Raw genomic sequence first — 27,694 nt, 5'->3', positions numbered from 1 at the left:
AAGATGGCGACGGCGGCCGCAGCCTCCGCTTCCGAACCGGAGGCCGAGCCCAAGGCGGGGCCCGAGGCTGAGGGCGAGGAGGATGAGGTTAAGTCGGGTAGGACTAGGAGCAAGGTGTTAACGCGGGCTGTGGCCGCTGCCACGTACAAGGCCATGGGGCCAGCGTGGGACCAGCAGGAGGAAGGCGTGAGTGAGAGCGATGGAGATGAGTACGCCATGGCTTCCTCCGCGGAGAGCTCCCCCGGCGAGTACGAGTGGGAGTACGACGAAGAGGAGGAGAAGAACCAGCTGGAGATCGAGCGGCTGGAGGAGCAGGTGCGCCGGGGCTGGGTGGGTGCGTGGGTGCGGGTGGGCAGCGGGCGCCTTCCCTCAGGCTCCTCCTCCCCGGGCCTGAGCGGTCGTAAAGCCGCAGAACCGCTAGGAATCACCGGAGCTCCCACCCTCGGGGCGCTCACCGCTTGCCTGGTGCTTTGCGAGGCTTATCCCATTGAATCCTCGCAGCGACCCAGCGGGGCGGCAGTGTATCCCCCGTTTTGACGCGAGGAAAAATTCTCCTGCTCGAGGTTATGCTTCTTGCAAGTGGGGAGTCGGGCCTTGAACGCTGAACCGACTTCCCAGCTCCCACCCCCTGACCGCGGCGCTCAGCTATGTCCAGCAGCGGGAATAAAAGCCTTTTCATGGGGGGGAGGGGGGCTTGTTTTTCCCGTAGGAGCGACGGCGTGGTAGGAGGTACTAGATTGACCTTGAGGGTGGCGATGGGAATGGGAAGGGAGAGATTTCCGCGCCAGCCGCGGGTGCTCCACACCTGTGTGCGCCCGGGCGGATTTCTTCATCCCCTTGAGCTTCGGCTGCCTCGTCCGTAAACCCGGAGCAGCAGCTCCTTCGTCATGTGTCACAGCGGCAGTTAGAGTCAGCTGCCTGGCACCTGGCAGTAACGTGATCTCCAGTCCGTCAGCGCCAGTGTCATCCAGGGTCCCAGCAGGAAATGGGGGCACATTTAAATTGGGGTAATTTGAGAAAGGTTAGTAAAGGGGCTACCTGTGTTTATAAAGGGGCAGGGCAGGGAAACCTGGAGGGAAGGTTAGTCTCCCAGGGCTAGCAACGGCAGGACCTGCGTTCACCTTAAGGCCCGAAGAGGTGAGAGGAGTGGCCGGTTTTTTGAAAAGTTGTGTGGACAGGGCACTAGTAGGTGTCATGCCAAGGCCTGCTCCTTTCCCCTTTCCCCTTTCCCCTTTCCCCTTTCCCCTTTCCCCTTTCCCCTTTCCCCTTTCGCCTTTCCCCTTTCGCCTTTCCCCTTTCGCCTTTCGCCTTTCGCCTTTCCCCGACTTTCCCGTGGTGGTAGCATGTGTTCTTTCACAAGGCCTCTGTGTTATTTCTGCACCCCCCAGGTGCAGTTTGTGCCGTTAGGGAGCTAGGAAATCTGTTAGCAGATCACTTTGTGCATTGGCCAAGCCGCCTCTTTGTTTAAAGCATCCTTTGTTGTGGATGAAGTTCTGAGGCCAGAATAGACCAGCATGTGTACTCACTTGTCAGTGCTGATTGAGCTCTGATTTTGAGGAAATGGAGACTTCCCAAAGTTAATAACTTGCCTAAGGTCACAGTTTGTGTTTGTTTGTTTGTTTGTTTCATTAGAAGTTTTTCTGTATTTCAGAGAGAACCAAGTGTGTTCTTAATGGAATTGTAACGGACTGGAAGGAACTTTATGGGTATTATAAAAAGCCTCTTTTATTGATTTTTTTTTTCTTCCTTTTCCTGGGGGTTAAATGTTTCATTTCTGTTTCAGAGACTTTCCCAGATAGCACATTTATTTTGTTTGTGACAGAAATGTGTTGTCACCAGTGGTGAAAAAAGCTAAGTTATTTTGATGATGGCATTTTAAATTTCAACTTGTTTCTTTTTGTTTTAGCTGTCTATCAACGTCTATGACTACAACTGCCACGTGGACCTGATCCGGCTGCTCCGGCTGGAAGGGGAGCTCACTAAAGTGAGGGCGGCCCGCCAGAAGATGAGCGAGATCTTCCCTTTGACTGAAGGTAACACTTTACCAGCCAGGCTGCTTCTGTAAACACAGAATTTGCAAAATAGAAAGTGCCCAGCAGGTACAGGATATTTTGATTTTAGTGATTTGATTTTATTTGGAGCCCTAAACTTCTGTGGTTGGTGCAGGTTTTAAGAATTGAATTTCTGTGAACTGTGCCAGGTTGTATAAGAGGGATGAAACGTTGCATGCTGGTGACTAGCAGTAAATTCCTGCTTTCCGACTGCCCTTTGGAGAGGGAGGTGGTAAAGCAAGAGGCGCTGTTGTTTTGTAGAGCTCTGGCTGGAGTGGCTGCATGATGAGATCAGCATGGCCCTGGACGGCCTGGACAGAGAGCACGTGTACGACCTCTTTGAGAAAGCTGTGAAGGATTACATATGTAAGTTCCCTGTGGACCTTTTCAAGTGCGTCTTCCTTGTCACCCCGCATCAGTCTCTGCTGTCATGGGTTGTGTTGTGAGATGCTACTACCCAGAAAAGAGAGCATTCGCCTAGCAATTAGGAAGACTTGAGATCAGCTATTATTGTTATTGGTGGTTTTCAGTTGAAGATACTTGGTTTTAAATATAAGCATACCTCATGGTATTGCAGTTAGCTGTTTTACTTCACAGATACTGTGCTTTGTTTTTTGTTTTTTTTTTACAAATGGAAGGTTTGTGGCGACCCTGTGTTGAACAAGCCTATTGGCACCATTGTTACCAACACTTTCAGATGATAGCATTTTAAAACAGTACACTATTTTTAAGTTAAGGTATGTACATTTTTAAAGACATAATGCTGTTGCACACTTAATAGACTATAGTATAGTGTAAATGTAACTTCTCTATGCACTGGAAAACAAAAAAATGTGTGTGACTCTCTTTATTTTGATATTTGCTTTATTGTGGGGTTCTGGAACTGAACCTGCAGTATCTGTGAGGTCTGTCTGTACAAGTAGAAGAAATATATGTAGTAAGTGGATGAATATACTCCTAGCATTTATCTGGCAGGAAGAATTTACATGCTATTTCCAGGCGACTAACCTTTTACACATCGAATAGGTTTTTAGAAGTTTTGGACAGAATTTTTTAAATATCAAAAAATCTAAAATTTCTTGTTTTGAAATAATTATGCATTTACAGGAAATTGTAGCATTAGTACAGGTAAATTGGGATGCTTATTGATGATGCTGTTACCTTTTTGCATGAATACTTTTTTGGTGCGCACATTTCTTTTATGCATTATTTTTGATATTTGGGTATTTCATATTGTGAACTAATAGAACATTTCTCATTTTTAGGTCCAAACATTTGGCTAGAGTATGGCCAGTACTCAGTCGGTGGGATTGGTCAGAAAGGTGGCCTTGAGAAAGTCCGCTCTGTGTTTGAAAGGGCTCTGTCATCCGTCGGTTTACATATGACCAAAGGACTGGCCATCTGGGAGGCTTATCGGGAGTTCGAAAGTGCGATTGTGGAAGCTGCCCGGGTGAGTTCCCTGTCTTCGTGCCAGTGCTTAGTGCTTGCCTTTGAATAGTTGGGGCTGTTTTTGTAAGTGCTCTTGGAAGAACATGCTAATAAAAATAAACTGGTCTTTGCCAATCCATTAGTGTGCGGGCAGTAAAACAAAATCAGTAATCTTTGTGGACGAGCAAGAATGATTTCTTTGACTGTAAAGCACATGACCGGTGACTTGTTCCTGATATTTAAAAATACTGCTGTTTTAGTTACTGGTTCTAGGGTAGAGAATAAGAATGACCGTGTCACTAACGTTCCCCCCTCCAAAAACATGTCCAGTAGTCACTGAGATTTGTCCCCATTATAATTGCATTTTTTAGACTACAATTTATAGAATTTTACGGTCCCTCTTCATTGTGTTTGTGTGGGAGCACACAAAGTTATTGATACACAGCGAAGCCCTGTAATAGATCATTATTAAAGTAGCCCAGTCCCTTCTTGGATTATGTTGAAAAATTGGTGGTGATGCCTTCAGCTTTATTGAGGCATCAGGGCTGACTCCTTTGGCTGACTCCTTTGGCTGACATGTGGTTTTCTGGTATCAGACATAACCCTTTATGGGCTCTGCTCCCTCACTCTCCTCCCCACATTCTTGCACTTCCTGGCCACCATACTTTTACTCATGATGTTCTTTCAACTGGGAGTTACTTTCTTCCTCTCTACCTATGGAGAGCCTGCAGACGTATCCCAAATACCAGCTGCTCCAGGAGGCTTTCCTGATTTTCTTCCTTCATAACAGCAAAACTCTGCTTAAACACCAGCTGAAAGCAAGCCGCACCACTTTGATACTCGTGATTCTTTGCTTTTATAGTATTCTGCCTCATTATAGTTAGTCATTTGGATACCTTTCTTATATTCCTTCTTGCTTTCTCCCCATCGTAAGCACCTCGTAGCACATGTAACTTATTTTTGTACCTCTTGCAGTATTTGACACAATACCTCATGTGTAAGAGGTCATACATTTTTTTTAGTTTGAACTAAAAATGTGTTGAAATAATTTTTGAGGTAAGAAGAACCAAAGTTTGTCATTTACTACGAATTTGCTTCTTTAGCCCATGGCTGGCTTCCTTTCCCCTTTTGACTGGGAACAAACCTTTGATTCACAGCTGGAGAAAGTGCACAGTCTCTTCCGGCGACAGTTGGCGATCCCACTCTACGGTAAGAGAAACTGACATGCCAAGAGCCAGCCCTTCCTGGTTTTTAAAATGCTTTGGGGTATGTCATGGAATTAGGCCTTTCCCAGCATCCCGTGAGATAGATGTGGCTGGTGTTATTCTCCCTGGACAGTGTCACTGGCTGAGTCCCTTGGTAAAAATATATCTTGAATTACTAATGCTCAAGTGGGTTATGAGGGTCGGAGGCAAGAAGTCCCAGTTATGACATTGTTGGAGAGGCGGTGGGGAAGGGGACATGGGGGTGTCCCTGAAAGGAATATGGAAACCGATTCCCTGCATTTTCTGGGGAAACTGGATTGAATCCGAGTTCCATTCTGAACGTTTTCCCTTGAGGAGTAACCTCCCCCATGACGGGAGTTTACATGGGCTTATACCATTCTTCTGTGGGTGATCTGGTTCAGGAGCACTGTCGACTGCCAGTGTTCATATCTGAATTTCTTGGAGGTTTGGTAAGGATTCTCTTTTTTGGGGAATATATTTTGGCAAGCCAAGCCTTTGAGGTTCTGGAGCTTGAGCTTGAGCATGAGCCACACTGGGAACATTTTTCCGAGCATGGGAGGAGTTGGGTGCTGCCATCTTGTTTGTTCCCTAGGCATAGTGTGTACTGTACACCCTCAGAACCTCTGGACAACTTCACTTGAGCCCAGGCGTTATTTCTCTTTTTACTTTATAGTTTATTTGGATTTGATTTAACAAATTATAAAGTGTCTTTCTAGTTGAATCTTTGGGTATTATGCAGAAAAGGCTAAAATGGAGCTGGCTTGTAGATTTCATTTCACATACCAGCATGAGACAGTATGCATAGTGAGTAGAGTATGAACTTGAGTCAGACTGCCTGGGTTCAAAACCTTGCTCTACTGTTTTCTATAGACAATTGATGTAACACTCAGTGAAAAATGGAGATCAGAGTAGAATCTACCTCACAGGATTGTGAGGATCAGGTGAATTAATGGATGTGATGGGTTAGAACCTGGGAAGTGCCAGGTAAGTTATTAAAGCATTGCTCTTAGTTTCATTAACTCTGACTGATTGATTAGTTGGTAGGACTGCCTGGGACAGTACTTTGAGACAGTCTTAAGGCCAAGCCTGAACTCAGCAGAAGAGCTCAGGATTTGATCAGTAAGAGCTGCTGTGGCCACAGATGTGGGAGGTGTTAGTAGCGCTCAAGTCTCATGATTTAATCTAATTTTGAATTGATAAAACCCAATGGCAAGACCCACGGAGCTGAATCCATCTTTCAATAGATATGGAGGCGACATTTGCAGAGTATGAAGAGTGGTCGGAAGACCCAATACCAGAGTCGGTAATTCAGAACTATAACAAAGCACTGCAGCAGTTGGAGAAATATAAACCCTATGAAGAAGCACTGGTAAGTGTTGGCTTTTTCTCACACTAAACTCTGTAAACTTTTCCCTAATCGGTAGTTGCAATTAAAACAGTATCTTTAAAACTTGTTTTATTGTGAAATATATAGAGTGTATAAATGTGTATTACAGTTTACATACTAATAATAAAGTGAACATCCATGTACCTACCACCCAGGTTAAGAAATAGAACATTGCCAGTACCTTAGAAGCCTCCTATGTGCCCCTCTCCGATTGCCTCCTCTTCCCTCTCCCGAGAGGTAATCACTTTCCTGACTTTTGTGATACTCATTCCCTTGCTTTTCTTTATAGTTTTACAACCTATGAACGTATCCTTAATTAATACATTGTTTAAATTTTGTTTTTGAACTTGTATGTAATGGAATCGTGCTGTATATTTTCTTTCATTCAACATGTTTTGGGGTTTTACTCATTGATAAGTATAGCTGCAGCCTATTTGTTTTTCTATAAAGTTTTTCGTGTGTAAACAATTGGTCCATGTTTAGTTGGGTTGTTTCCAGTGTCCTGCTGGGAGCAGCAGCATTGCTTTGACCATTGGTGCACATGAAAGAGCGTTTCTCTAGGTGTATACCTAGGAATGGAGCTGTTACTCAGGTTACCCGTTTACACTCCTACCAGCTGTAGCTGAGATTTCTCATTGCTTTTGCTAACCTTGGATATTGACATAATTAAATTTAGCCAATCTGTTGAATCTGAAACGAGGGTTTTAATTTGCATTTCTCGATTACTAATGAAGTTGAGCATCTTTTCACATCTATTGGCTGTTCAGATTTTCTTTTTTGGTGAAGTGCCTGTGTGGTGAAATGTCTTTGACACATTTTACGTTTGGTTTATCTTTTTTCCTAAGTGATTTGTGGGGGTCCTCGAACTTAATTCTTCCTTTCAGTTGCATGTATTGCAGATTTCCTCCCCCAAGTTTATGACCAGTCTCAATTTTAATCTAATTGCATTTGTTCTTTTCCTTATGGTTTGTGCTTTTGTTACATTTAAGAAATCTCTCCATACTCCCAAGTCATTAATATACTGAGCTCTATTTTCTTCTGAAAGTTTACAATTTTGTATTTTATGTTTGGCCTCCATTTGGAATTGGTTTTTGTGTATGGTATGAAGCAGGGTCCAATTTCATTTTTCCATGTGGAGAACCAGTTGGTCGAGTACTGATTCTGATATCCTCCCCTCACTCACATGCAGCCCCACATCTGTCATAGATTAGCTGTCCATTTATGTGGGAGTCTATTTCCAGCCTCTGTGCCATCCAACTGGTTTCTATTACATTGTCGTGATGATAATAATTTTATAAGTTTTGATGTTAGGTAGCATGAGTCTCTTCCTTTTTGTTCTCTTCAAGAGATCCTGGCTTTCTTTAGCTCTTAATGCTTTCATTAAATTTAGAATCACTTTTCAGGTTCTATTAAAAAAAACTTGGATTTTTAATTGGAATTCAGTTGAATCTTTAGATCAATTTGGGGAAGAATTTACGCCTTTTAAATGTCAGATCTCCCAATCTATGAACACGGTATAGGCTTCTGCTATTTAAAATTGGCCTCGTCTTTTTGTAAAGTTCTATAAATTTATAAATTCATCTGGTGTCTTGAACACATTTTTATTTTTATTTAAAAAATATATATATCTTTATTGATTTCAGAGAAGAAGGGAGAGGGAGAGAGAGAAAGAAAGAGAGAGAGAGAAACATCAATAATGAGAGAGTAATCATTGATCGGCTGCCTCCTCCACATCCCCGACTGGGAATTGAGCCCGCAACATGTGCCCTGACCAGGAATTGAATCTTGATCTCGGATCCTAGGTCGATGCTCAACTGCTGAGCCACGCCCTGCCGGGCTGAACACATTTTTAGATGCATTTCAACGTGGTATTTGATGCTATTAAAAAATACCTTTTTAAAGATTTTCTTTTCTAATTGTTTTTGGTATATAAAATGTAATTTAAAAAATATTTTTACTCTAGCTAGGCTCTTACTAATATTAATAATTTATGCCCTGGCCGGGTGGCTCGGTTGATTAGAGTGTCATCCTGATATGCCAAGGTTGCAGGTTCTATCCCTGGTCAGGGTACATACAAGAATCAACCAGTGAATGCATAAATAAGTGGAACAACAAATCCATGTTTCTCTCTCTGCCTGTCCCTCCCTCCCTTCCTCTCTCTCTGAAAAATCAATAAAATTTAAAGTAATTTATGGATTCTTTTGGGTTTTCTGTGTTGACAATATTTGTAGTTTTTTTCTTTTTACAATATTATTTGTAAGTGGCATTTTCCCCCCCTTTCTGGCCTTAGAATACTTTCAGCTTCATTTACTGTGCCTCAGACTCAGTCTCTTGTTATCTTGTATTTCTTGCCTTTTTGTTTGACCACAGGCATCATTATTAATTTTGCATCATACAATCTAGTTTGTTTACATTTACTACATGCACGTCCTGCTTTCTTTCCTCTTACCTTGTGTATCCTAGATCTTTCCTCTGGATTCACTTTTCTGTTGCTTAAAGTCCACCCTTTAGAGTCTCCCACACTGGACGTTTGCTAGTAACAGATTTTCTCAATTTTTGTTTGTTTGAAAAGGTTTTACTTTGTTGCTCTTTTTTGAAAATTAGTTTCTCAGGATGTAGAATTCTAGACTGACAGTTGTGTTGTCTCAGCAATTAAATATATCTTTCTGTCTCCTGGCTTCTTTTGTTGTTGGAAAATCAGGTCTTGCTTCTTTGACGGTAATCCTTATTTTTTCTCTAGCTGATTTTAATACCTCATTGGTTTGTTTTGATGTTCTGCAATTCCATTACAGGAGGTCCAGCTGTGGATATCTCTGTATTTATCCCCCTTGTGCTTTGTTGGGCTTCTTGGCTTTGATTTTGGTCTCATGGCCTAATGAGTAAGAACACAAACTGGAGAGCCAGGCTTTTTCCAGTTTGAATTTTAGCTCTGCCACATAGTAGCTCCCTGATTTGTGCTAGTACTTAGCCTCCTTGTGTTTCATTTGCCTTGAGTGTAAGATGGGGATAGTAATGATCCCTTCCTCTGGGGTTGTTGTGAAGATCAAAGTCTTAATGTATCTTGAGCCAACAAAAGCTTAACCTTCACTTGGCTTAACCACCTTCACTTAGATCTTGTCCTTAGTGTTTCTTGTTTCTTTACCAGTTTGTTGATGATTTTCAAGATTCTTTTTGTATTTAATCCAGCAGTTTTAGTTGTTTTCAGTAGTACAGTGTGTCTGGGTAACTAATTTGTCATTATTACTAGGAACGGTGGCTCTAAGACATCTTTCTATGTTTCTATGTTTAGTGCACGTGTGCACTCTCTCCCTTTTTTACATGTAAGTGATTTGTATGTAATTTTATTTCACAAGGCCTCATTAATGACATCCTCAGCCAGTTCAGTTTTGTTTTGACTATCAGCAGAGAGTGGCTGAAAAGAAGACAAGTTGAATAAGACGAGTTTGTCTAAAAAGGCATTTGATTGTACATCTTTGGATCAGTAAACATTCAGCATAGTCTCTTCTATCTTTTGTATATACCTGTACTCTGACAGGGGCTGCTATTGGGAAGAGAAACTTGAACTAGCACAAGGCACCAGGTTACTCCAGTGTGGTTGCTTTCTCTCCACTCAGTAGGCCATGAAAATAACTTCTGTTTTGGAAGAATGGCTCGCATTGGTCATTGGCAAAGGTGTTTCTCTTTCATTCAGTTCCTGATTGATGGGAGATATAAATTCCCTGTAGTCTAGGGATGGATTTAGAAACGGGTTTAAGGAGCCTTTGTAGCTATTGCCATGAAGGGCTCTTTGGACTCTCACTCTGCCCATCAAATTGTAGACCCCGGGGTGCAGAGGCTCTGAGAAGGGGATTGGTGATTCTTATCTTGGTGTAGCTGGTCTCACCAAAGTTGAATATGCAGATGTGTTGTGCTTCCTGATAGTATCAAGCAGCTATTTCAGCTTCATTGCCATTCTTCTGTGTCGCAGTTGGAAGCAGAGGCACCCAGGTTGGCCGAATATCAAGCATACATCGACTTTGAGATGAAAGTTGGTGACCCTGCTCGTGTTCAATTGATCTTTGAGCGTGCCCTGGTTGAGAACTGCCTCGTTCCAGACTTATGGATCCGCTACAGTCAGTACCTAGTAAGATGACTATTCTGATTTCATTTTATTTTTACCAGTTTTGAATCCAAGTTGGTTGCACGCTGCTCATCTCTGCTCGTCCTCGTTTTCCCTTCCTCCTCCTTTGTCAGCTCACTTAGGAAGTTCTAGTGTTTCAGGTTATTTTAAACTGATCAGTAACTAAAAAAATTGCGTAGTCTTACTATTGAGGACTTTATAACAGATTTTTTCTTTTACCCTTTTATTATGGGAAAAATGTACATAAATGTAGACAGATTAGTCAAATGAAACTTCACATCCTCATCACCAGTGTCAACAATTACCTAACGGCACTAATGTAGTTTCATCTGTATTCTTACCTACTTTCCTCATTCCATGTTATTGTAAATTAAAGCTAGAAATCCCATTTCCTTAGTACATATTTCAATATATATGTATACAAGATTTGAATCAGGATCCAAACAAGATCCAGATATTAGGATTGGCTGATGCTCTTAAGGCTACTTGAATCTATAGGTTCCCTTCTGCACCTCTCATCTCCCCCACACCCCTTGTGATTTCTTTGTTGAAGAAACCAATCCCAAGAGACATTTCTAAGGAAATTTCTTTTGTCATTTGGTTGTGCTGGAAATGTCTTGTGGATGGTGAAGTCTTAACCATACAATTTTATCTCCTAACCCTGGAATTCTTTATTATAGGATCGGCAGCTGAAAGTAAAGGACTTGGTTTTATCTGTACATAGTCGTGCTGTTAGAAACTGCCCCTGGACAGTTGCCCTATGGAGTCGGTACCTCTTGGCCATGGAAAGACATGGAGTTGATCATCAAATGATTTCTGGTGCGAATGTTTCTGTGGGAAGACCAGAGCTTTTTGTTACAAGTTAGAAGCTAGAGTTCTGATGAAGTCATTGTCAGTATTCCCAGGGTGTCCTTTGGGATAGTGGGTAGTAGTGACAAAAAGGGCTCTAAATGGGAGATAAACTGGTTGTATTTTTGGCTGCTTAGAGCTTTTTAACATGCTAATATTTATTGTGAACTTCTAGGACTCTTTTCTCCAAACTTACTTGACCTGGAACTCTTATGCTTTTTCTAGAACACTGCTTGTGCATTGCTGTAGTAGCTTTTCTTTTGAATGTTTCTCTAGCTCATTTCACTTTGTTGCATCTTATTATGATGTTAGATCATACAGTATTTTATAGTCAGTAGAGGTTTTTACTATAATCTTGATAACTTTATATTAGTTTCTCTTTGAATTGGCCACAAACCCTGTCTTTTTCTTCAATTCCAGTGACCTTTGAGAAAGCTTTGAGTGCTGGCTTCATTCAGGCCACTGATTATGTGGAGATTTGGCAAGCGTACCTTGATTACCTGAGGAGAAGGGTTGATTTCAAACAAGGTATGTAAGTTCATGTGCTTTATGTCAGAATTGTGCTTTTTCTTAACATATCTGTTGGTGAGATGTCCTAGTTGCGCAAATACCTCGTGATTGGACAAATGTTTTAGAGCAGCTATTGATAACTCCCCCCCAACCCTGCCCAGATGTTTTAGCTATTTCAGTCTTTAACAAGTCATGCTGTGGATTGTAAAGGAAGGGAGTCATGGTCCTTATATTTTATGCTGGCATCTACCAGCTTCTTCGGTCGCATTTTGTATTTCTCTCCTCTCTCCCTTCTCTCTATCCAAAATAGTTCTCTGAGTAAGACTGCTGTGTTTCTATTAAATCTTTCAACCTCACATTCCTTTCTCCTTTTCCCCCTTAAAAAGAATAACAACCACAATCCCCCCCATCTAACGTTCTTGCACGCTCATGCACGTGGCCTTTTAGCCATTCCACTGGCTGGAGCAGACCCCACATGGCACCCTGTGCCCACTCTTGTCATTGTTCTGCTCGTGCTGTGCTCTACTCCAGTTTGTCTCTCTTCCACTGTGTGATGAGGGCAGGGGCTCGCAGTTTCATTTCTGTGTCCCCAGCATGATGCCAGGTGCATTAACAGGCCCTTGGGAATTTCAGTGTAGGGTTAAAAAAAAAAAGAAAAAGATGATGTACATGGTTTCATAAAGCCAAGCCTCTCCTTCCAGACTCCAGTAAAGAGCTGGAAGAGTTGAGATCCGCATTCGCTCGCGCTCTGGAGTATCTGAAACAGGAGGTGGAAGAACGTAAGTGTGGCTCCGACCTCCTGCTTTGTCCATTTGCATTTCCTGTTCTCAGTTGTGCCTTTTCAGGCAGAGGCTCTTTGTCTCTAAAGTAGTTTCTGATTTTGACTAATTCTGTTTTTAAAGGTTTCAATGAGAGTGGGGATCCAAGCTGCATGATCATGCAGAACTGGGCCAGGATCGAGGTAAATGTTTTTTGACAAATTCGTGGATTTCACCCACTTTGAGGGACCTTTGTCTAATCGTGTGGCAGAAGTTGAGTCCCAGCAGATGGTCTAGGCCCTGGGGACTCGTGTTATTTACCTAGCTTGATGCACATTTGTTTATATCTTAGTGAAAATATTAGCTCCCAGGAAGGTGTGCAGCAGATGTCTGAATGCCAGGTGTTCACTCATGCACTTCTCTCCATGGCTCAGTACCTCATTCATGAGAGCATTAGGTGTGTGCTGTTTGCCAGGCACTTTACTTGGTGCTGGAGAAATGAGGTAGACATGTCCCTGTACTAGTAAGGCTTTAATCTAGCGGGGGAGACAGATGATTTGATAAATAATTACAGGAGATAATGGGTTGAATGTTATTACTGGACCAAGGACCCCAGGGGGAGTAGGACATGGAACCTGCCCTTGGTCATCAGCTTATAGAATTGTAACATTCTAATGTTTTATTCTCTGAGAGGGAGTCAGGTCAAAGAAACATTTACCAGATAGTTTCTGCATGGGATGTTTGTGTTGTAATTATTTTAAAGATGAGGCAACCGAGGCTCAAAGAGGTTAAGCAACTTGCCCAAGCCACTTGGTAAGTGGAGGAGCTGGCATTTGCTTCTAGGTCAGACTTTCTTTCTCTACACTGCCTCTCAAATTAACCACTTGTAACTAAGTTTGATAAAAATAAAAACGAAGCAACTAGCTAGTACTGTTATAGTGCCCATGGACTCCCACTCGTTGTTCTGAACTAGAGATCTAGGCAGACAACATGGGGCTTGTCACTGCAGAAAGACTGCAGTGGTTGACTGGGCCTGTTACCTTGAAGGGCGGCCTAGGGAATGTCCAGGGATTTATGTCACTGATAGTTAGGGGGTGGCTTTTTAGGCATGTCTCTGAAGTGTGTTTTGGAATGGGTGTTGGTGTCATGAGGTTCAGGTGCTTTCCTAACTGAGCCTCCTAATGCATTTTAGGCTCGACTGTGTAATAATATGCAGAAGGCTCGGGAGCTCTGGGATATCATCATGACCAAAGGAAACGCCAAGTATGCCAACATGTGGCTTGAGTATTACAACTTGGAAAGGTAAGGACCTGGGATGGGGGCGGCAGAGCTTTATCAGGAGTGACCTGTCTTCAGTTCTGGCTGACCTCTGCCGTCTTGGGCTTGCTCTTTGCAGTGGGCCACCTCCTTCATTCATCCTGCCTCTTTCATTAGTGAGTGGGGCTAGAGAACCAAGCATAGTGTTTTGTGCCTGGGCTATCATAGCTATGTGTTTCTTTAATTTTTTTGGTTTGTTTATTTTGACTTTCAGACATGAATGTTTTATTTGACTTTTAGGAGCTGTTTATTTTTTACATTTGCTTTATATATATAAAAGTGTAAAATACTAAAAAGCATAGAGGAAAAGACCCTAAATTATCTACAGTCATGGACCCAGACATAACCACCATTAGTTAATTGTTTGAGTATATTCTTTGCAGCTTACATGTTTAAAAACATGAAAATGCAGTTATAGTGCACCTGTTATAAATCTAAAATTACTTTAAACAAATAAGATATGCCCAGTAATATTGATAACATGGGGAAAACATAAAGAATATGACCTTTATTATTCAATATATCTTGAACATAGAATGTGAAAGTTCCTATAATCCCACCCCCAGAAGTGACACTATTAAAGCTTGTTGAATTTTCCTCTAGGCCAGAGGTTCTCAAACTTTCTGCTCTCTGAACCCTTGGCACTCTTAAAATTTGAGGTGGGCCCCCCCAAGCTTTTGTTTATGTGAATTATCTAAGACTCTGATATTTACCATATTAGAAAGTGAAAATGGTGTTCCATGAGAACTAGTTTAGATTGCAGCCTGGACAATGCCAGTATTTCTCTTGCAACAAACAACCGTTATACTTGGTGTGCAGAAGTGCTTTATGTGGAGAGTGCTGTAAGCTTAGAGGCTCCTGTGCAGAGCTGCTGATCCTGTGGCTCTAACCTGTGAGAAGACTGCCCCTCCCTTGTGTGCCTTCTGCTTTTGTCCTGGTGGCAGCACCTGTTTGCTTTCTGCCCTAGGGCACACGGTGACACCCAGCACTGCAGGAAGGCTCTGCACCGGGCCGTCCAGTGCACCAGTGACTACCCAGAGCACGTCTGTGAAGTGTTGCTCACCATGGAGAGGACAGAAGGTGGGGACCCTCAGCTCTCTGCTTCTGGCTTGGAGCCTGTAAGGACAGACTGTGTAATGGCTACAGCCCCTTGAGTGGTGCTCTGTGACTTGACTGTCACATCGTGGTGCTCCCCATGAGATTGAACCCTCTCAGACTCTCCAGATCCAAGGAGAACTCTCCATTGTTTAGTTCTAGTGTGGGTTTTTAGAATTCTTTGTGGAGGGGCTGTCCTGTGCATGAGAACATCTTCAGCAGCATCCCTGGCCTCACTACCCACTAGGTGCCACTAGCACTCCTCCCTGCCGCCAGTCATGACAACCAAAAATGACTCCAGATGTTGCTGAATGGTCCCTGGGGTCAAGATCACTCCAGTTGAGACCTTCTGCTTGAGCACATCACGTCAAAGGAGTAGAGAGAGGCAGACGACTAATGCGTGCATTGCCTGCCGAAGTTTAGAGCCTCAATATTAAGTTTCCAGTAGGAAAAGAGAGATTTTATCCATGGGCATTGGTCTGGATTTTGGGTGGAAACCCCTCAACTTAAAATCAAACACCCAAACAACAAATTACAAAACACTCCAACATTTATCACTTGAGACGCTCTTCAAATGTCTTAATATACACGTCTTCTACCTGCTACATTGGGATGTTTTCATAATCTGCCTGGTAGCACCCACAGTAGACCATATTCTGGTTTTCAGGTCTCTTCTCTAAAAGAAGGAACCTTTTACACACACCTTGGAAGGTTTGGAAGGACTGTTGGAATTCTAAAACTTCAAGTGTACCTAATGAAATCGTCTTATAACGGGGAGCCGACTCTCCAGTTCTTATTGTCTGATGGGAGAGAGCTCTTCTGGAGTGTGGGGAAATGAAAATTAAGAACATCTTATATTATTATATCTTTCAAAAACCTAAAAGTGAAAGTTTGCTTCTTTTTCTGTCAAGGTACTTTAGAAGATTGGGATATAGCTGTTCAGAAAACTGAAACTCGGTTAGCTCGTGTTAATGAGCAGAGAATTAAGGTAATGATGCTGTTTATTTGATGTCTTGGGACCCTCTGATGGCTATTTTGTGTTTGGGATGAATAATTTTTGTCAAAACCTTTGAGGTCTTTCTAAAAAGTGTATCTTTTACTTAGAGAGTATTTATTATGAAATATTTGCATCAATATTTAAACTAGTCTTGTATTATTTTTTAGAACAGCTTTAAACTTTAGCCCCAACAATAAATACTTTTTTATGTAGTAGGGCAATTTTGGCCCTAAAATTTACTAGAATAGACAAAAAAATAATACAAAGGAGCCTCACTCAGCCTACTGATTGGAATATGAATACCTCCAAACCAATTAGGGTCCCAGTTTCATAGATTATTTCCTTTCTCTTGGTGAGTGATTACTGGGGCTATTGTGAGACACACTGTGGATCTGAGAGACCGACTCCTGAGGGGCTGGAAGAGTGCTGGCGGGGGAAGTTGTGAGCACACCCTCATTTCTTCATGATCTCATCCTGTCACTTGGGTACTGAGTTCCCTGACTCCCTTCATCTCGCCTCTCATCACAAGGCAGTAGACTTCATGTCATCACTGTGTCAAGCGATGCATCATATGCCCAATTTTCCAGGCTGCAGAGAAGGAAGCCACCCTTGCCCAGCAAGAAGAAGAAAAGGCTGAGCACCGGAAGCGGGCCCGGGCGGAGAAGAAAGCATTGAAGAGGAAGGCCAGAGGCGCAGAGAAGCCCCGAGCAGATGAAAGCCATGGGAAGGAGTGGGGCGATGATGAAGAAGGTAAAGCTTTTCAGAAGCTGTTTTGGAACATCTCAGCCTTCCAGAGAAGTTGTGAAAAAACAGTACAGAGAACTTTTTTTCTTGAACCATTTGAGAAAAGTTGCTGCCATGATGCCCCATCCATCACCCTTCCTGTCCCTAACCACCTTTGTGCCCTGTGCCAGGTACTGCCCTGCACAGAGTCTTGCACTCCACTGCCTGCACTGCTGCCTCCACTGCCCTCCTGTAAGGTGCCCTCCTCACCCTGCTCGGGCTCCCATACCCCAAGCTGTGCCTGTCCCATGTGTGGACGTCCCTTCACCCCACTCAGGGTCCAGTGTCCCGTACCATTGCCCATTGCCCAGCCCCACCCTGCATGGACACCTTTCTTTTTGTCCCCACCTGTAGTTTTGACATGGTAGAGTTTTTGAGCCAGTGTTTCTGTCAACCCTGCAACTTCAGGAATGGGCAGGTGTGGGTCAGATTTATTTCAGCAAAGCCAGTCAAGGTAAAGAATTGTCTCTAACATTGAATAACTCGATACGTTTTCCTAGTACAAAGTTGTCAGCCAGAGGGAAATAGTAATGGAGTCATCATTCAGTTGACTTTTCTTGCACACCTTTTTGGGGCCTTCAGAGATGACCACAGTAGTTCATTGCCCTTCAGAGTTCCTGGTTTAGCAGGATAAGGCTAATGTGCTACGTGACTGCAGTGGTGCGTAATCAGGACTATGGCAGAGTAGGTGTGAATTACGGTGGAAGTCAAAGAAGGCACTAGTGGGGTCAGTGCCCTGCAAGAAAGAGGTCATGGGGAAGTGATGCATGCACCTCGGAACCTGGGGGAGGAATGTAACTGTCAAGTGAAAAAGAAGGGAAGCTAGTCAGAGCCGGTGTCAGCAAAGCACAAGGAACAAAACAGCGTGGCATTTTCTCTGAGCAGCAGATAGCTGGATTTGTGCCCCAATGCATGCTGGCGGCCAAGTATGGGTGGTGTGGCTAGAGCAGCAGGCAGGCCAGCTGGCTGGGCCCCACTCAGAGAAGCTCTTGAATGTAGCGTGCAGGGTTAGACTTCATCAGGAACAGCGGGAAAGTGGTGGAAGGGTCTGGAAGTGGGGGGCCAGCGCCAGTTGGGTTCAGTGCCGTGCCTCGAGACAATGGGGAGATGGGTTGGAGTAGAATGTCATTCAGCTCTTGAAGGACACGAGGCAACAGTGGAAGTTTTTAGGAACTATAGACCCTTTGCAGAGCTTTCCAAAGTGTGGCCCACATGTGAAGCGCACACTTCAGTCACCTAAGGTGCTGTGTAAACACAGGCTCCCAAGCCCCATCCTGCCCTTGCTGACCTGGGCCTTTTAGGAGAGGGGCCTTGGAGTTTGTCAGCTGTACTTTTTAGACTCCCTGACCTTTTATATAATTAATGTAGGCAGTGAGGACTTGTTACCACTTCTGTTTGGTTCAACCCACTTACCCGATGTAATCAGGGTCCAAAGAGTAGTGGGCCAAGCTGGTGGGCCAAGAAAGGCTTGGCAGGTGTGCGTGCAGATCTGCGGGGTGGAGCGCGTGTCAACCATGTGCCGCTGTTGCAGACTAGCTGTTCACAGTGGAAGAACACTACATGCACCAGCTCGGTGAAGAGCAGAAACAAGTAATCGTTGCTTTTCTCCCGACAACCTGTAGATCAGCCTTCCAAACGGCGAAGGGTTGAGAACAGCGTTCCTCAAGCTGCAGAAGCACCAGCCCTGGAGGCTGAAATGGGACTCTTTGGGAAAAGCGCATCCGCAGACGTCGCCTCCTCCTCAAAGCAGAAGGAGAGGGCAGCTGCTCTGAAGAGGGACCTGCCCAAGGTGCCCCATGACAGCAGCAAGGACAGCATCACCGTGTTTGTTAGCAACCTGCCCTACAACATGGAGGAGCCGGACGTGAAGCTCCGGCCGCTCTTTGAGGCCTGTGGGGAAGTGGTTGAGGTCCGCCCCATCTTTAGCAACCGGGGCGATTTCCGGGGCTACTGCTATGTGGAGTTTAAAGAGGAGAAATCGGCCCAGCAGGCACTGGAGTTGGACCGGAAGAATGTAGGCGGGAGGCCAATGTTTGTTTCCCCCTGTGTGGATAAAAGCAAAAATCCTGATTTTAAGGTATGTGGAAAAAAAGAATGCCTTTCACGCAGGGTTGGTATAGGCTGACTAAAACACTTTTTTTTTTTTTTCCGGGCAGCAACTAGTATTTTAAATATACATGGAATACCACATTAATTGGGGTCTGCTCTGAGCTGGTTAATTGAGGTCTGACTTGGCTCGGTCACTTGGAGCTGCATTAGCTGATAATTGATCATAAAATGAATTGTGATAATGACGACTGTCCATTGAGTGCATAGAAGTGACAAGGGACTGTGCTAAGTGTTTTCTGTATTACCTCATGGATCCTCCCCCAAACTCTGAGATTAGTTACTTTCATTCTTGCCATTTTACAGAGGGGGAAGTGGGGGCTTCGAGAGGTTGACATGCCCGGGTGCCCCAGTTAACAGTTCCTAGCACTCAGAGTGTGCTCTGGTCTGCCCGGCTGGGACGTGGGCCTGTAGATGAGGCTGTTGCCAGCTGGAACATGGCTGGTGTGCTGGGTTGGGCCTCGAGTTGTTGGTTTTTCCCCTCTTTTCTTCCTTAGGTGTTCAGGTACAGCACTGCCCTGGAGAAACACAAGTTGTTTATCTCGGGTTTGCCTTTTTCCTGCACTAAAGAGGAACTCGAAGAGATCTGTAAGGCACATGGCACCGTGAAGGACATCAGGCTGGTTACCAACCGGGCTGGCAAACCAAAGGTCAGCATTGGAGTGGACAGCCAGCTCTTAGTCTTCTGAGGCTCGAGTGAACCCAGCTCTGCGTCTCTGCAGAGGTCATTGGGTTCTAGAGTGGGCTCCTAGTTTGTTTGCTAAGAAACAAATAAATTAATAGGATAGGCATACTAGGCTCTACTTGCATTTGGAGTCAGATTAACCTATTTGTAGTTCATTGTACTAAAAAAACCTCAACAACACAAACTACCATGAATTCGCAGGGGAGTGCAGTGCAGAGCCCAGCCTGTGGGGCTTCGGAGTGAGGGGCCACCCTCTGCACTCTCCTCCCTCCTGCCCAGGCTCCTTTTCATGAGGCCTCCAGCCATTTCCCCAGGCCCCTCCACCAGATTCCCTGTTACATCTTTCTTTGCAGCCCCTTCTCAGACTCTTACTAAGTCCTCTTTGCACCACATTTTGAGTAGTGTTGATGAAGCAGGAGTTTGGATTACCTTTCTTCCCCCCTCACCTTATCAAGGTTAAGGGAATTAAAGAGTATGATATGAAAAGGGGGGGGAGGGGCATGAAGGCACAGGCATTGGGGCAAACCTGGGTTGCTGCTCCGTTTGCTGCATTTATACGGGTCTGTCTGTCTTACTCTTTTTTTCTTTCTGTTGGAGCAAGCACAGAGGTACTGAACTTATAAAGGCTATTGAAGTTGTAGTCATTTACAGAAATGAAAGAATAGGGCAGGGAAATAACCTATAGACAAAGGATGGCAGTGGTGAGGAAGGTCACCTGTTGATGGGGTGCCTGCCTTGCCCTGGCCCCCCAGCCTCAGGGAGGAAGTGCGCCCTGGCTCTACAGCACCTGACCTGGCTCTGGCCTCTTTCAGGGCCTGGCCTACGTGGAGTATGAAAATGAATCCCAGGCATCGCAGGCGGTCATGAAAATGGATGGCATGACCATCAAAGAGAACGTCATCAAAGTTGCCATCAGCAACCCCCCTCAGAGGAAAGTTCCAGAGAAGCCAGAAGCGAGGAAAGGACCAAGTGGCCCCATGGTGCCACGGCAGATGTATGGAGCGTAAGTGTTGGCATGCTAGCCAGTGCAGGCTTTGTCCTGGCCAGCACCATGGTGAATTGATTTCCTGTTAGCACAGTGTAGTAGGACAGAAAGCCAGGGCCTGCTGTCTGCTGTAGTCACCAGAGCAGGGTGTCAGAGCATGTCCCTGCAGAGAGCAAGCCTAGAAGTGGAACCCTTCCTAGTGTTTGCCAGTTTACACTTGTGATTTATATAAGGTCAAGTTTTCTCAGCCTGATTACTTTAAAGTCCTCTTTCCCAGTTGAATCCATGTTTAAACAAAGCCTGACATCCAGATGCTGGCCAGGGTAATCTACGGCTCTGGCTGTCATTGTGTGAAAGCTGTCTCCCTGATGGGTGACCCAGCACAACTGCCAGGTGACTGACTGGGTGAGGTCTGAAAGGTTGCAGCCATCTTTACCCACCCCTGGGTGACTATTGCACAGGTTTGGGCCCTGCCAAAGTTGGGAAGGCGGCCAAAGGAGTTCATGTGATTTTACCTACTGGTCAGTCAAGGAGATGTGGTCTTTGTTGTATCCTTCTAGTTGTTTTCACCCTTAGACTTCGGGTGATTTAGACACTCCTGGCTTATTTTCACCAGTGAACCAGGGGCCACAAGTTGTTGCTTCAAAAGGGTACATTCAGTGTTTGCTCTTCCAGGCGGGGGAAGGGAAGGACCCAGCTTTCTCTGCTGCCTCGCGCCCTGCACCGCCCGAGCACTGCAGTAGCTCAGGCCGAGAATGGCCCTGCCCCGAAGCCAGCAGTCACCTCGGCGGCCACGGAGGCTCCCAAGATGTCCAACGCTGATTTTGCCAAGTTGCTTCTGAGAAAGTGAACGGGACTCAGAGAAGGGAGATGCCTTACTTCATGCTGGCTGGGAGGACCACCTGTCCTCACCCAGCTGTACCCTGGGTATGAAAGGGCCTGGGGTAGCGCCTGCGTGGCCACCTGGTTTCCCCTGGTTTAGAAAGGGAGTGGGGTCCAAGGAAAGAGGCTTTAAGTGTTCCCTCACATTGAGGGTGACAGGAGGAAAACAGTCACTCCACAGGTTGGGCACCCAGTGTAGTTTGTAAGATTTTTTTTTTAAGAGAAACGGGAGGAAACTTGGACACATCGTTTTGAGACACACTTGTCCAAATGTTTTCGGCCAACGGGGGCCCCTTCTTATAAGACACTTCTCTTACACTCTGCATAGTACATGTGCCCGTCACTCTTTTAATTTTTAAAAGACAAAACGGTAGATGCTAGTAACTCACCAGAATGGCCTATTTTAGTAAAGGGGCGGGGATAGGGGGAGTCACATAAAAAATATTTGATGGGATTTTGTTCAAGGGGGCTATGTGTTTTTATATTATGTATTTGTAAATGACATGTCAACCCATTCTTTTATGTTTCCTGAAAGCAAAATGTTTGTGACATTTGTTTTATATAGGCATTCTGTGTGCCATCTGCTATGGACCATTCTCTTTGCTTAGTGGATAGTGGACTGTGTTCTTTGTCTAAATATTGAGTTTCAGCTCTTTGGTTTTGTTTAAATACCGTGTCAAGTGCAAACTTAAATTTTCCTCATTTAGCTTTGTTTATTAAACTGAAGTTCTCTTAAAAACCTCTTGCAGAATGGCACTCAGCTGTGCATTCAGATATGGATGTGTTTTGAAATGCGTGTACCTTGCTTTACGTAACAGATGTGTAAATAGAACTTTTGTAAGTCAGATTCCCACGGTCACTTTGATTTAAATCTTTTCAGCTATGGTGTGTCTTCAGCTTTAAACTTTATAAAGAATAGGGCTGAAGTCCTGAAAAAATCCCTCCTGCATCCTCCTGACAAATGGGACAGACCATCTCTTGTAGAATAAGCAAAGTCTCAGGCACTTAATACAATAAAATACTTTATTAGAGTCAGTTATTTGTTAAAATGATATCCTTCACATATAGCTAAAGTGCCAATTCTATAGTACAAACAAGCACGCACGTCAGGCTTCCTTGGTGTGCTTATGAAACCAGGACAATAGAAGATTTAAGGTTAAGAAATACCTTATGGCAGCATAAAGTATGAAAATATTTTCTTTAAAGGTTTGAATAACTATCACTTGGGGCATTTCATACATCTTTACACGTATCTTCCTTAATTCAGAAAACCATTCTGAATGTGCCTATTATATAATTAAATAACTAAACACTTGCTACATAAGAGCAGTGACCTCATTACTATCAGGATCTGAATTCTCAAATCAGAGACAACCCTGGATGTTCTCACCCTCATTCAGACACTGACAAAGTGCAGCACAGTGGTAGACGTCACGGGCTCTGTCCATTCTCACTAAATAGCAGCAATCATATTGGCACCTGTGCCACATGTGATTGAAAGAGATTCTACTTCCATAGAAGGACAGCTTGGCCGTATTACACACATTTTATAAATTGTTAGAAAAGTAAGGCCACTCCAAGGCAATCTATTCTGCTTCCCCGAGGGGATGCTGGACAGTACAGAGGTGGGGGTCAGGTAAGTGAATCAAAATGCATGACAAAAGGGACATGTCCCAGCTGTGGTCAAAGGTTTTTCATGGTTCAGTACATTGTAGCTCTCACTACCACAATGCTTATTTGGTGGTGACACAGCATTTGTTTTCTCATGTAAAACTCAAGGGGGTTAAGTGAGGCGGACTTGCCCACCTGCACAGTACCTGATGGACAGCAGGATTCAGCTGTTTGGTGAAAACCCAGGGAACTTTCAGACTAAAACATCTGCTCTGAGTTGCTGCAAATGAAGTGAGAGCAACATCAACAAAGAAAAACCATGCTGACCTGACCATTCCCCTGTTCTTAATTTATGGAAAAATAGCCCCTGACACTGGAGTTTGCAAACTATGGCTCTTCCCTGAAATAAGCAAGGTATTGAACCAGAAATGCTGTCAATACTCATTTCATTTTATATCTCAGAAGTCTGCCTGGCCAGTAAGAATTAGCCACAGGACTAATCTCTCCGTAGGAAAGCAAAAACCTCTAAGCAAGCAAGCTTTCCATCACTTCTCAGAAACGGGACCAGGTTCTCCCTGGGAGTGCTGATATCCCAGGTAGAGGCACGGAACCTTTCGGCCAGTCTCGCGGAAAGACCGGGAGGAGTCAGTCCTGTGTCTCTGGACCTCGTCCTGGTCTTGGCCTCTCCCCACCTTAGTGCAAATTCCCCAGAACCTGGTTTGGTCACACAAGGAGCACTGGTACCCCCAACACCTGCTGGGATGACCACAAGAGTGGGCCACTAGCACTGCTGGCAGACACCACACATTTACTGGCTCAAAAGAAGAAAATAAATAACTTGTCTGAATTATAAGTTATCTTAGCGACAAGGCTTAATAATTTAGTTTTTTTCTGTTTTAACTAAAAAAACATTTGGAGGTAAAGTGTTGAAGTTCCTTATCTGTCTCCTTTTGCTTTGGGAGGTGACAAGGTTTCTAGAAATGATAAGTTGATTTTTCTCTCCCCCGGAAGTCCCATCACCAAGGGAGGGTTTAAAGGGTTAAGGTTTCACAGGCAGCGTCTCCTTGAACCCAGAGAGGTTGGGTTTGGCCTCCGGCAGTGCCACAGGGTACTCTGTTGTGGCAAAGAGCAAGGTGTCCAGGGTGGTCTCCGTACACTTGGCAATAAAGCGAATGAATGGCCTCACGTCGCCTTCGTTGGCGACTTCCAGTACATGGTAGTACTCGGATCTCTGCTCCTTGCGGATGGTGATGGGTGGGTAGCCCGCCTGCATCAGGATGAGGTTCATCAGCAGGCGTGAGGTCCTTCCATTGCCATCAATGAAGGGGTGGATGTAAACGAGTTTATAATGGGCCAAGGCTGCAAACTCAACCGGGTGCAAATTCATAGCATCCTCGGAGTTGAGCCACTGTATGAACTCTTGCATCTGCTTTTCCACATCTTGAGGATGGGGAGGGATGTGGTGTCCCACAAGGACCTGTGTCGTCCGAAACCGGCCAGCTTCCACGGGATCCACATAACCCAGCACCCGCCTGTGGATCTCCAGTATGTCGCTGATGGTGACGGAGCCCATGCGGGAAACCAGTGTCGTGTTGACATACTTCATTGCCGCGTGCATGCCAATGACCTCGTTCTGCTCCTCCAGGCTTTTCCCCGGCACGGCATAGCGGGTCTCCAGGATGTGCCTGATCTCCGAGAGGGTGAGGGTGTTGCCCTCGATGGCAACCGTGTGGTAGATGTGATGGTAGTACGTCTCCTCCATGACCCTTTGCAGCGCGGAGTTGCCCTTGGGGATGGACATGACCTTCTTCACTTTGTCGTCGATGATGCTGAAGTACCTCTGGTCGATCTCCTCTACTAGCGGCAGCGTCCGGTCCCGGTTGATGAGCGCTTTCTGGTGGGAGGGTGAGATGGTCAGTGCTCTGGTGTACAAATAGTCCGCCTGGATGATGTCCTTTTCTTCTTCGGAGAAGATGCCGAACTCAGTGAGTGCGTCCACGGAGTCGGGGTCCATGTTCAGGGCGTGCAGGAAGAGCTTGTGGGCTTTCTCCCGCTTGCCCTGGCGCTTCATTTCCAGGGCTTGGTTCAAAGCTGCTTTGGCTTCCAACCTAGCGGCTAGAAAAGAGCCAAAGAAGCGTCAGGGCGGGCAGGGAGTGGCAAAGAACACTCAGGTGAGCTGTCAACTGTGCTGGGCCCGGGGAAGGTACGGCCTCAGGGCTCGTTCTAGGCAGGCTTTTCAGCATGCACGGTACCACTATATGTATGGACGTGTTGGAGCTCTACGGGCAGTAGTCTGGTTGTTTCCCATTTGTCCCCAGAGCCATCCTCCTGGGGGAGAAGAATCCTCTGCTCAACGCACAAATGCGTCTGAAAGATCCACGTGTAGGAACATCTGAAGGTGGGAAGTAGGGGAGGCGGGATGGAAGGACAGACGAGGTTCAGCACCCACTGTGGCTCCAGCGGTGAAGTGCCGCAGCCTGCAGTGTAAGGGGGCAGGGCAGTTTCCCTCCAGGAAAAGGCATCTCCCTTCCTGCCTCCACATGTAGGCAAAGCTATAAGGGAAATGCAAATCAAAACTACAATGAGCTCCCACCTCACACCTGCTAGAATGGCTGTTATCAGTAAGAGAAGAAATAAGAGTTGGAGAGGATGCTGGTGGGAATGCAGACAGTGCAGCCGCTATGGAAACAGTATGGAGGCTCCTCGAAATGAAGAACAGAGCTACCATATGCCCCAGCAACCCCTCTTCTGAGTACCCAAATAATCTGAAAACACTTATTCATAAAGACATATGCACCCCTATGTTCACTGCAGCACTATTCACAGTAGCCGAGACATGGAAACAACCTAAGTGTCCTTTGATGGAAGACTGGATAAAGAAGAGGTGGCACGTACATATGTGGAATACTACTCGGCCATAAAAAAGATGAAATACTGCCATTTGCCACAGCATGGATGGATCTGAGAGGAGCGTGCTAAGTGAAACAAGTCAGACAGAAAAGGGCAAGAACTGTATGATTTTACTCATATGTGGGACATACAACAAAGCAACAAATGAACAAACAAAACAAAAACTCATACAGGCAACAGAATGGTGCTTCCCAAAGGGGGAAAGGGTTGGGGGGATGAAGAGGGTCAAAGGGTCAAATATATGGTGAGGGAAGGGGACTAGACTTCGAGTGGTGAACACACAATAGAGTATACAGATGTATTATAAAGTTGTACACCTAAAACTTAGGTTATTAACCAATGTTTTCGCCAATAAATTTAATTTAAATAGTGTAAACAACACAAATGACAGATAAATAAAATATGGCATAATCCAAAAACAAAAACCAAGAGTTGAGAGAGAGCTACTCTGTCTTACCTGGAGAGGACTTGGTCTTGACCCCCAGCAGTGCCACATCCTTGGAGGTGACACTGAGTTCTGTGGATGGGCTGGTACATTTGGTGACGGCATGCTGTGCCCTGTCCAACTTGCTCCCGAGCAGGTAGAAGCCTTTGAGCAAGGCCAAACACTGCTCCTCCATGGCACCCAGTGGCAACAGCAGGGCCAGCAAGGACCCCAGCACCATGCTCAGCAGCATCACCCACAGGAAGCGGCCCCAGATTGGGACCCATTTTGGTTCAGCCACGGCCATCATTGAAGCCATCGGCATGAGTATCATCTGGACTCAGGGGTGGGCCCCTTGCACATACCCACAGTCGTCTGAGAGAGCTGGATCTGAAAGGAACCGAGAGTTGTAGGAGATGAGGCAGGGGAACTGGTATGTTTAGGACACGTTTCTGACTCCCACTAGGGCTTGGAGACTCCGGTGCCTAACTCACTAAAGCCTAAGGGTGGGGGCAAGCTAGGAGTGGATCTAAATGGGGAGGTGCCAACCTGGAAGGACTGGTGCCACCTCCAGGTGGTATGTCTGAAAAAAGTAATGCTGCAGTTAGTTGCCCAGCATTATTAAGCACTTACTGTGTGCCAGGAGCTGTGCTAAGCACTAAGGACCTATACATACCCTCCTGCAACCTTCAACAGGAGCTGAAGCTGTCACCCCACTCTCCAGATGAGGAAACAGCCTCAGAGAGGTGATGTGTCTCTTGCCGGAAGTCACCCAGTGAGCAAGTGGCAGCCTTAGGACTTGAATTCAGGCCCCCGTGGCTCTAAAGTCTCCTTCCTTCATCACAAATTCTGCAGCCTCTGAAACCAAACACTGAGTGTCCAGGACAAAAATAACACACAGATACCGCGTCCCTCCCCCCCCCTCCAGGATTGGCTAAGGCAGTTCTGAGGCCCGTTCTTCCATAAGCACAACTATTTGGTGGCCTGATTTATTGCCAAATGGTCGGCCATCCCTTCCTGCCCTCACCCTGATACTATACCAATCCCCTCTCTGGCCTTCCTTCCTTTTCTGGACTGTCCAGCAGGGATGCCACCTAGAGTTAGGGCAGTGGAGCATCTCAAAAAGAACTCAGGGTGTGGGCCAGGGCTAGTGACCCCTTGCCCTCTGGGACAGTGGGCTTGTGCTTGAGGCTGGCAGTGGGAGAGGAGGGGTCAGGTATGCAAGCACCACTATGCTAACAATAAGCATTTATTGGGCAACTATGGTGTGCTGAGCATTGAGCTGGGTGCTAGCCGTGCGTTATCTCGCTTACCCCTCAGTACCCTAAGAAGGAAAGCTACCCCAGCTCCGTTTTACAGAGGGAAACAAGACACAGACAGGGTCAGTCAGTTCCCAGAAGGCCCGCGGGGAGTAAACAGAGGCACCGGGAACGAATCCCTAGTGCGTCTGGATCCAAGGTGCCCGAGTCCTCCCCTCTCCCTTGTCCACAACCAGGCCCTGTGCACCTGCTCCGGCTGCTCCTGGTGCTAGGCCTCCAGGAGCCGGAAAGGGCCGATTAGGTTTCTGATC

General features: G+C 45.4%; 2 protein-coding genes across 4 annotated transcripts; one reads left to right on the top strand and one right to left on the bottom strand.

Moving 5' to 3' along the window:
• Window positions 1-22,214, top strand: SART3 (spliceosome associated factor 3, U4/U6 recycling protein). Of its 2 annotated transcripts, none has more exons than XM_016208737.2 (19): window positions 1-315; window positions 1,907-2,033; window positions 2,313-2,417; window positions 3,317-3,501; window positions 4,637-4,688; window positions 5,950-6,074; window positions 10,060-10,215; window positions 10,893-11,031; window positions 11,482-11,589; window positions 12,273-12,350; window positions 12,474-12,532; window positions 13,522-13,631; window positions 14,614-14,726; window positions 15,653-15,729; window positions 16,326-16,488; window positions 18,144-18,598; window positions 19,125-19,277; window positions 20,125-20,315; window positions 20,973-22,214. In XM_016208737.2, exons 1-19 carry the CDS (start codon window positions 4-6, stop codon window positions 21,145-21,147), a joined length of 2,883 nt encoding a protein of 960 aa, XP_016064223.2. In that variant the 5' UTR covers window positions 1-3; the 3' UTR covers window positions 21,148-22,214. The 2 variants fall into 2 exon arrangements, with proteins under 2 accessions (XP_016064223.2, XP_016064222.2); XM_016208736.2 differs by having other exon boundaries at window positions 4,583-4,688.
• On the bottom strand, window positions 22,195-27,694 carry FICD (FIC domain protein adenylyltransferase). Of its 2 annotated transcripts, XM_016208738.2 has the most exons (4): window positions 27,631-27,694; window positions 26,801-26,982; window positions 26,158-26,514; window positions 22,195-24,905 (listed from the first exon to the last, which is right to left on the bottom strand). In XM_016208738.2, exons 3-4 carry the CDS (start codon window positions 26,456-26,458, stop codon window positions 23,830-23,832), a joined length of 1,377 nt encoding a protein of 458 aa, XP_016064224.1. In that variant the 5' UTR covers window positions 26,459-26,514; window positions 26,801-26,982; window positions 27,631-27,694; the 3' UTR covers window positions 22,195-23,829. The 2 variants fall into 2 exon arrangements, with proteins under 2 accessions (XP_016064224.1, XP_087684641.1); XM_087828515.1 differs by having other exon boundaries at window positions 26,801-27,683.

Source organism: Miniopterus natalensis, chromosome 20, assembly GCF_054644295.1.
Source record: "Miniopterus natalensis isolate mMinNat1 chromosome 20, mMinNat1.hap1, whole genome shotgun sequence".
Taxonomy (NCBI): domain Eukaryota; kingdom Metazoa; phylum Chordata; class Mammalia; order Chiroptera; family Miniopteridae; genus Miniopterus; species Miniopterus natalensis.
Note: the sequence above shows the minus strand (reverse complement) of the source record. Positions and strands in the feature narration are given on the sequence as shown.

What these genes read in the sequence shown, in the direction of transcription:
- FICD (XM_016208738.2), bottom strand. Translation starts at nt 26,458, where the DNA reads ATGATACTCATGCCGATGGCTTCAATGATGGCCGTGGCTGAACCAAAA. An exon ending in CAAGACCAAGTCCTCTCCAG is followed by an intron (nt 24,906 to 26,157) that starts GTAAGACAGAGT and finishes GCTCTTTTCTAG; the next exon opens with CCGCTAGGTTGGAAGCCAAA.
- SART3 (XM_016208736.2), top strand. Translation starts at nt 4, where the DNA reads ATGGCGACGGCGGCCGCAGCCTCCGCTTCCGAACCGGAGGCCGAGCCC. An exon ending in AAGGGTTGATTTCAAACAAG is followed by an intron (nt 11,590 to 12,272) that starts GTATGTAAGTTC and finishes CTCTCCTTCCAG; the next exon opens with ACTCCAGTAAAGAGCTGGAA. An exon ending in GTGGGGCGATGATGAAGAAG is followed by an intron (nt 16,489 to 18,143) that starts GTAAAGCTTTTC and finishes GACAACCTGTAG; the next exon opens with ATCAGCCTTCCAAACGGCGA.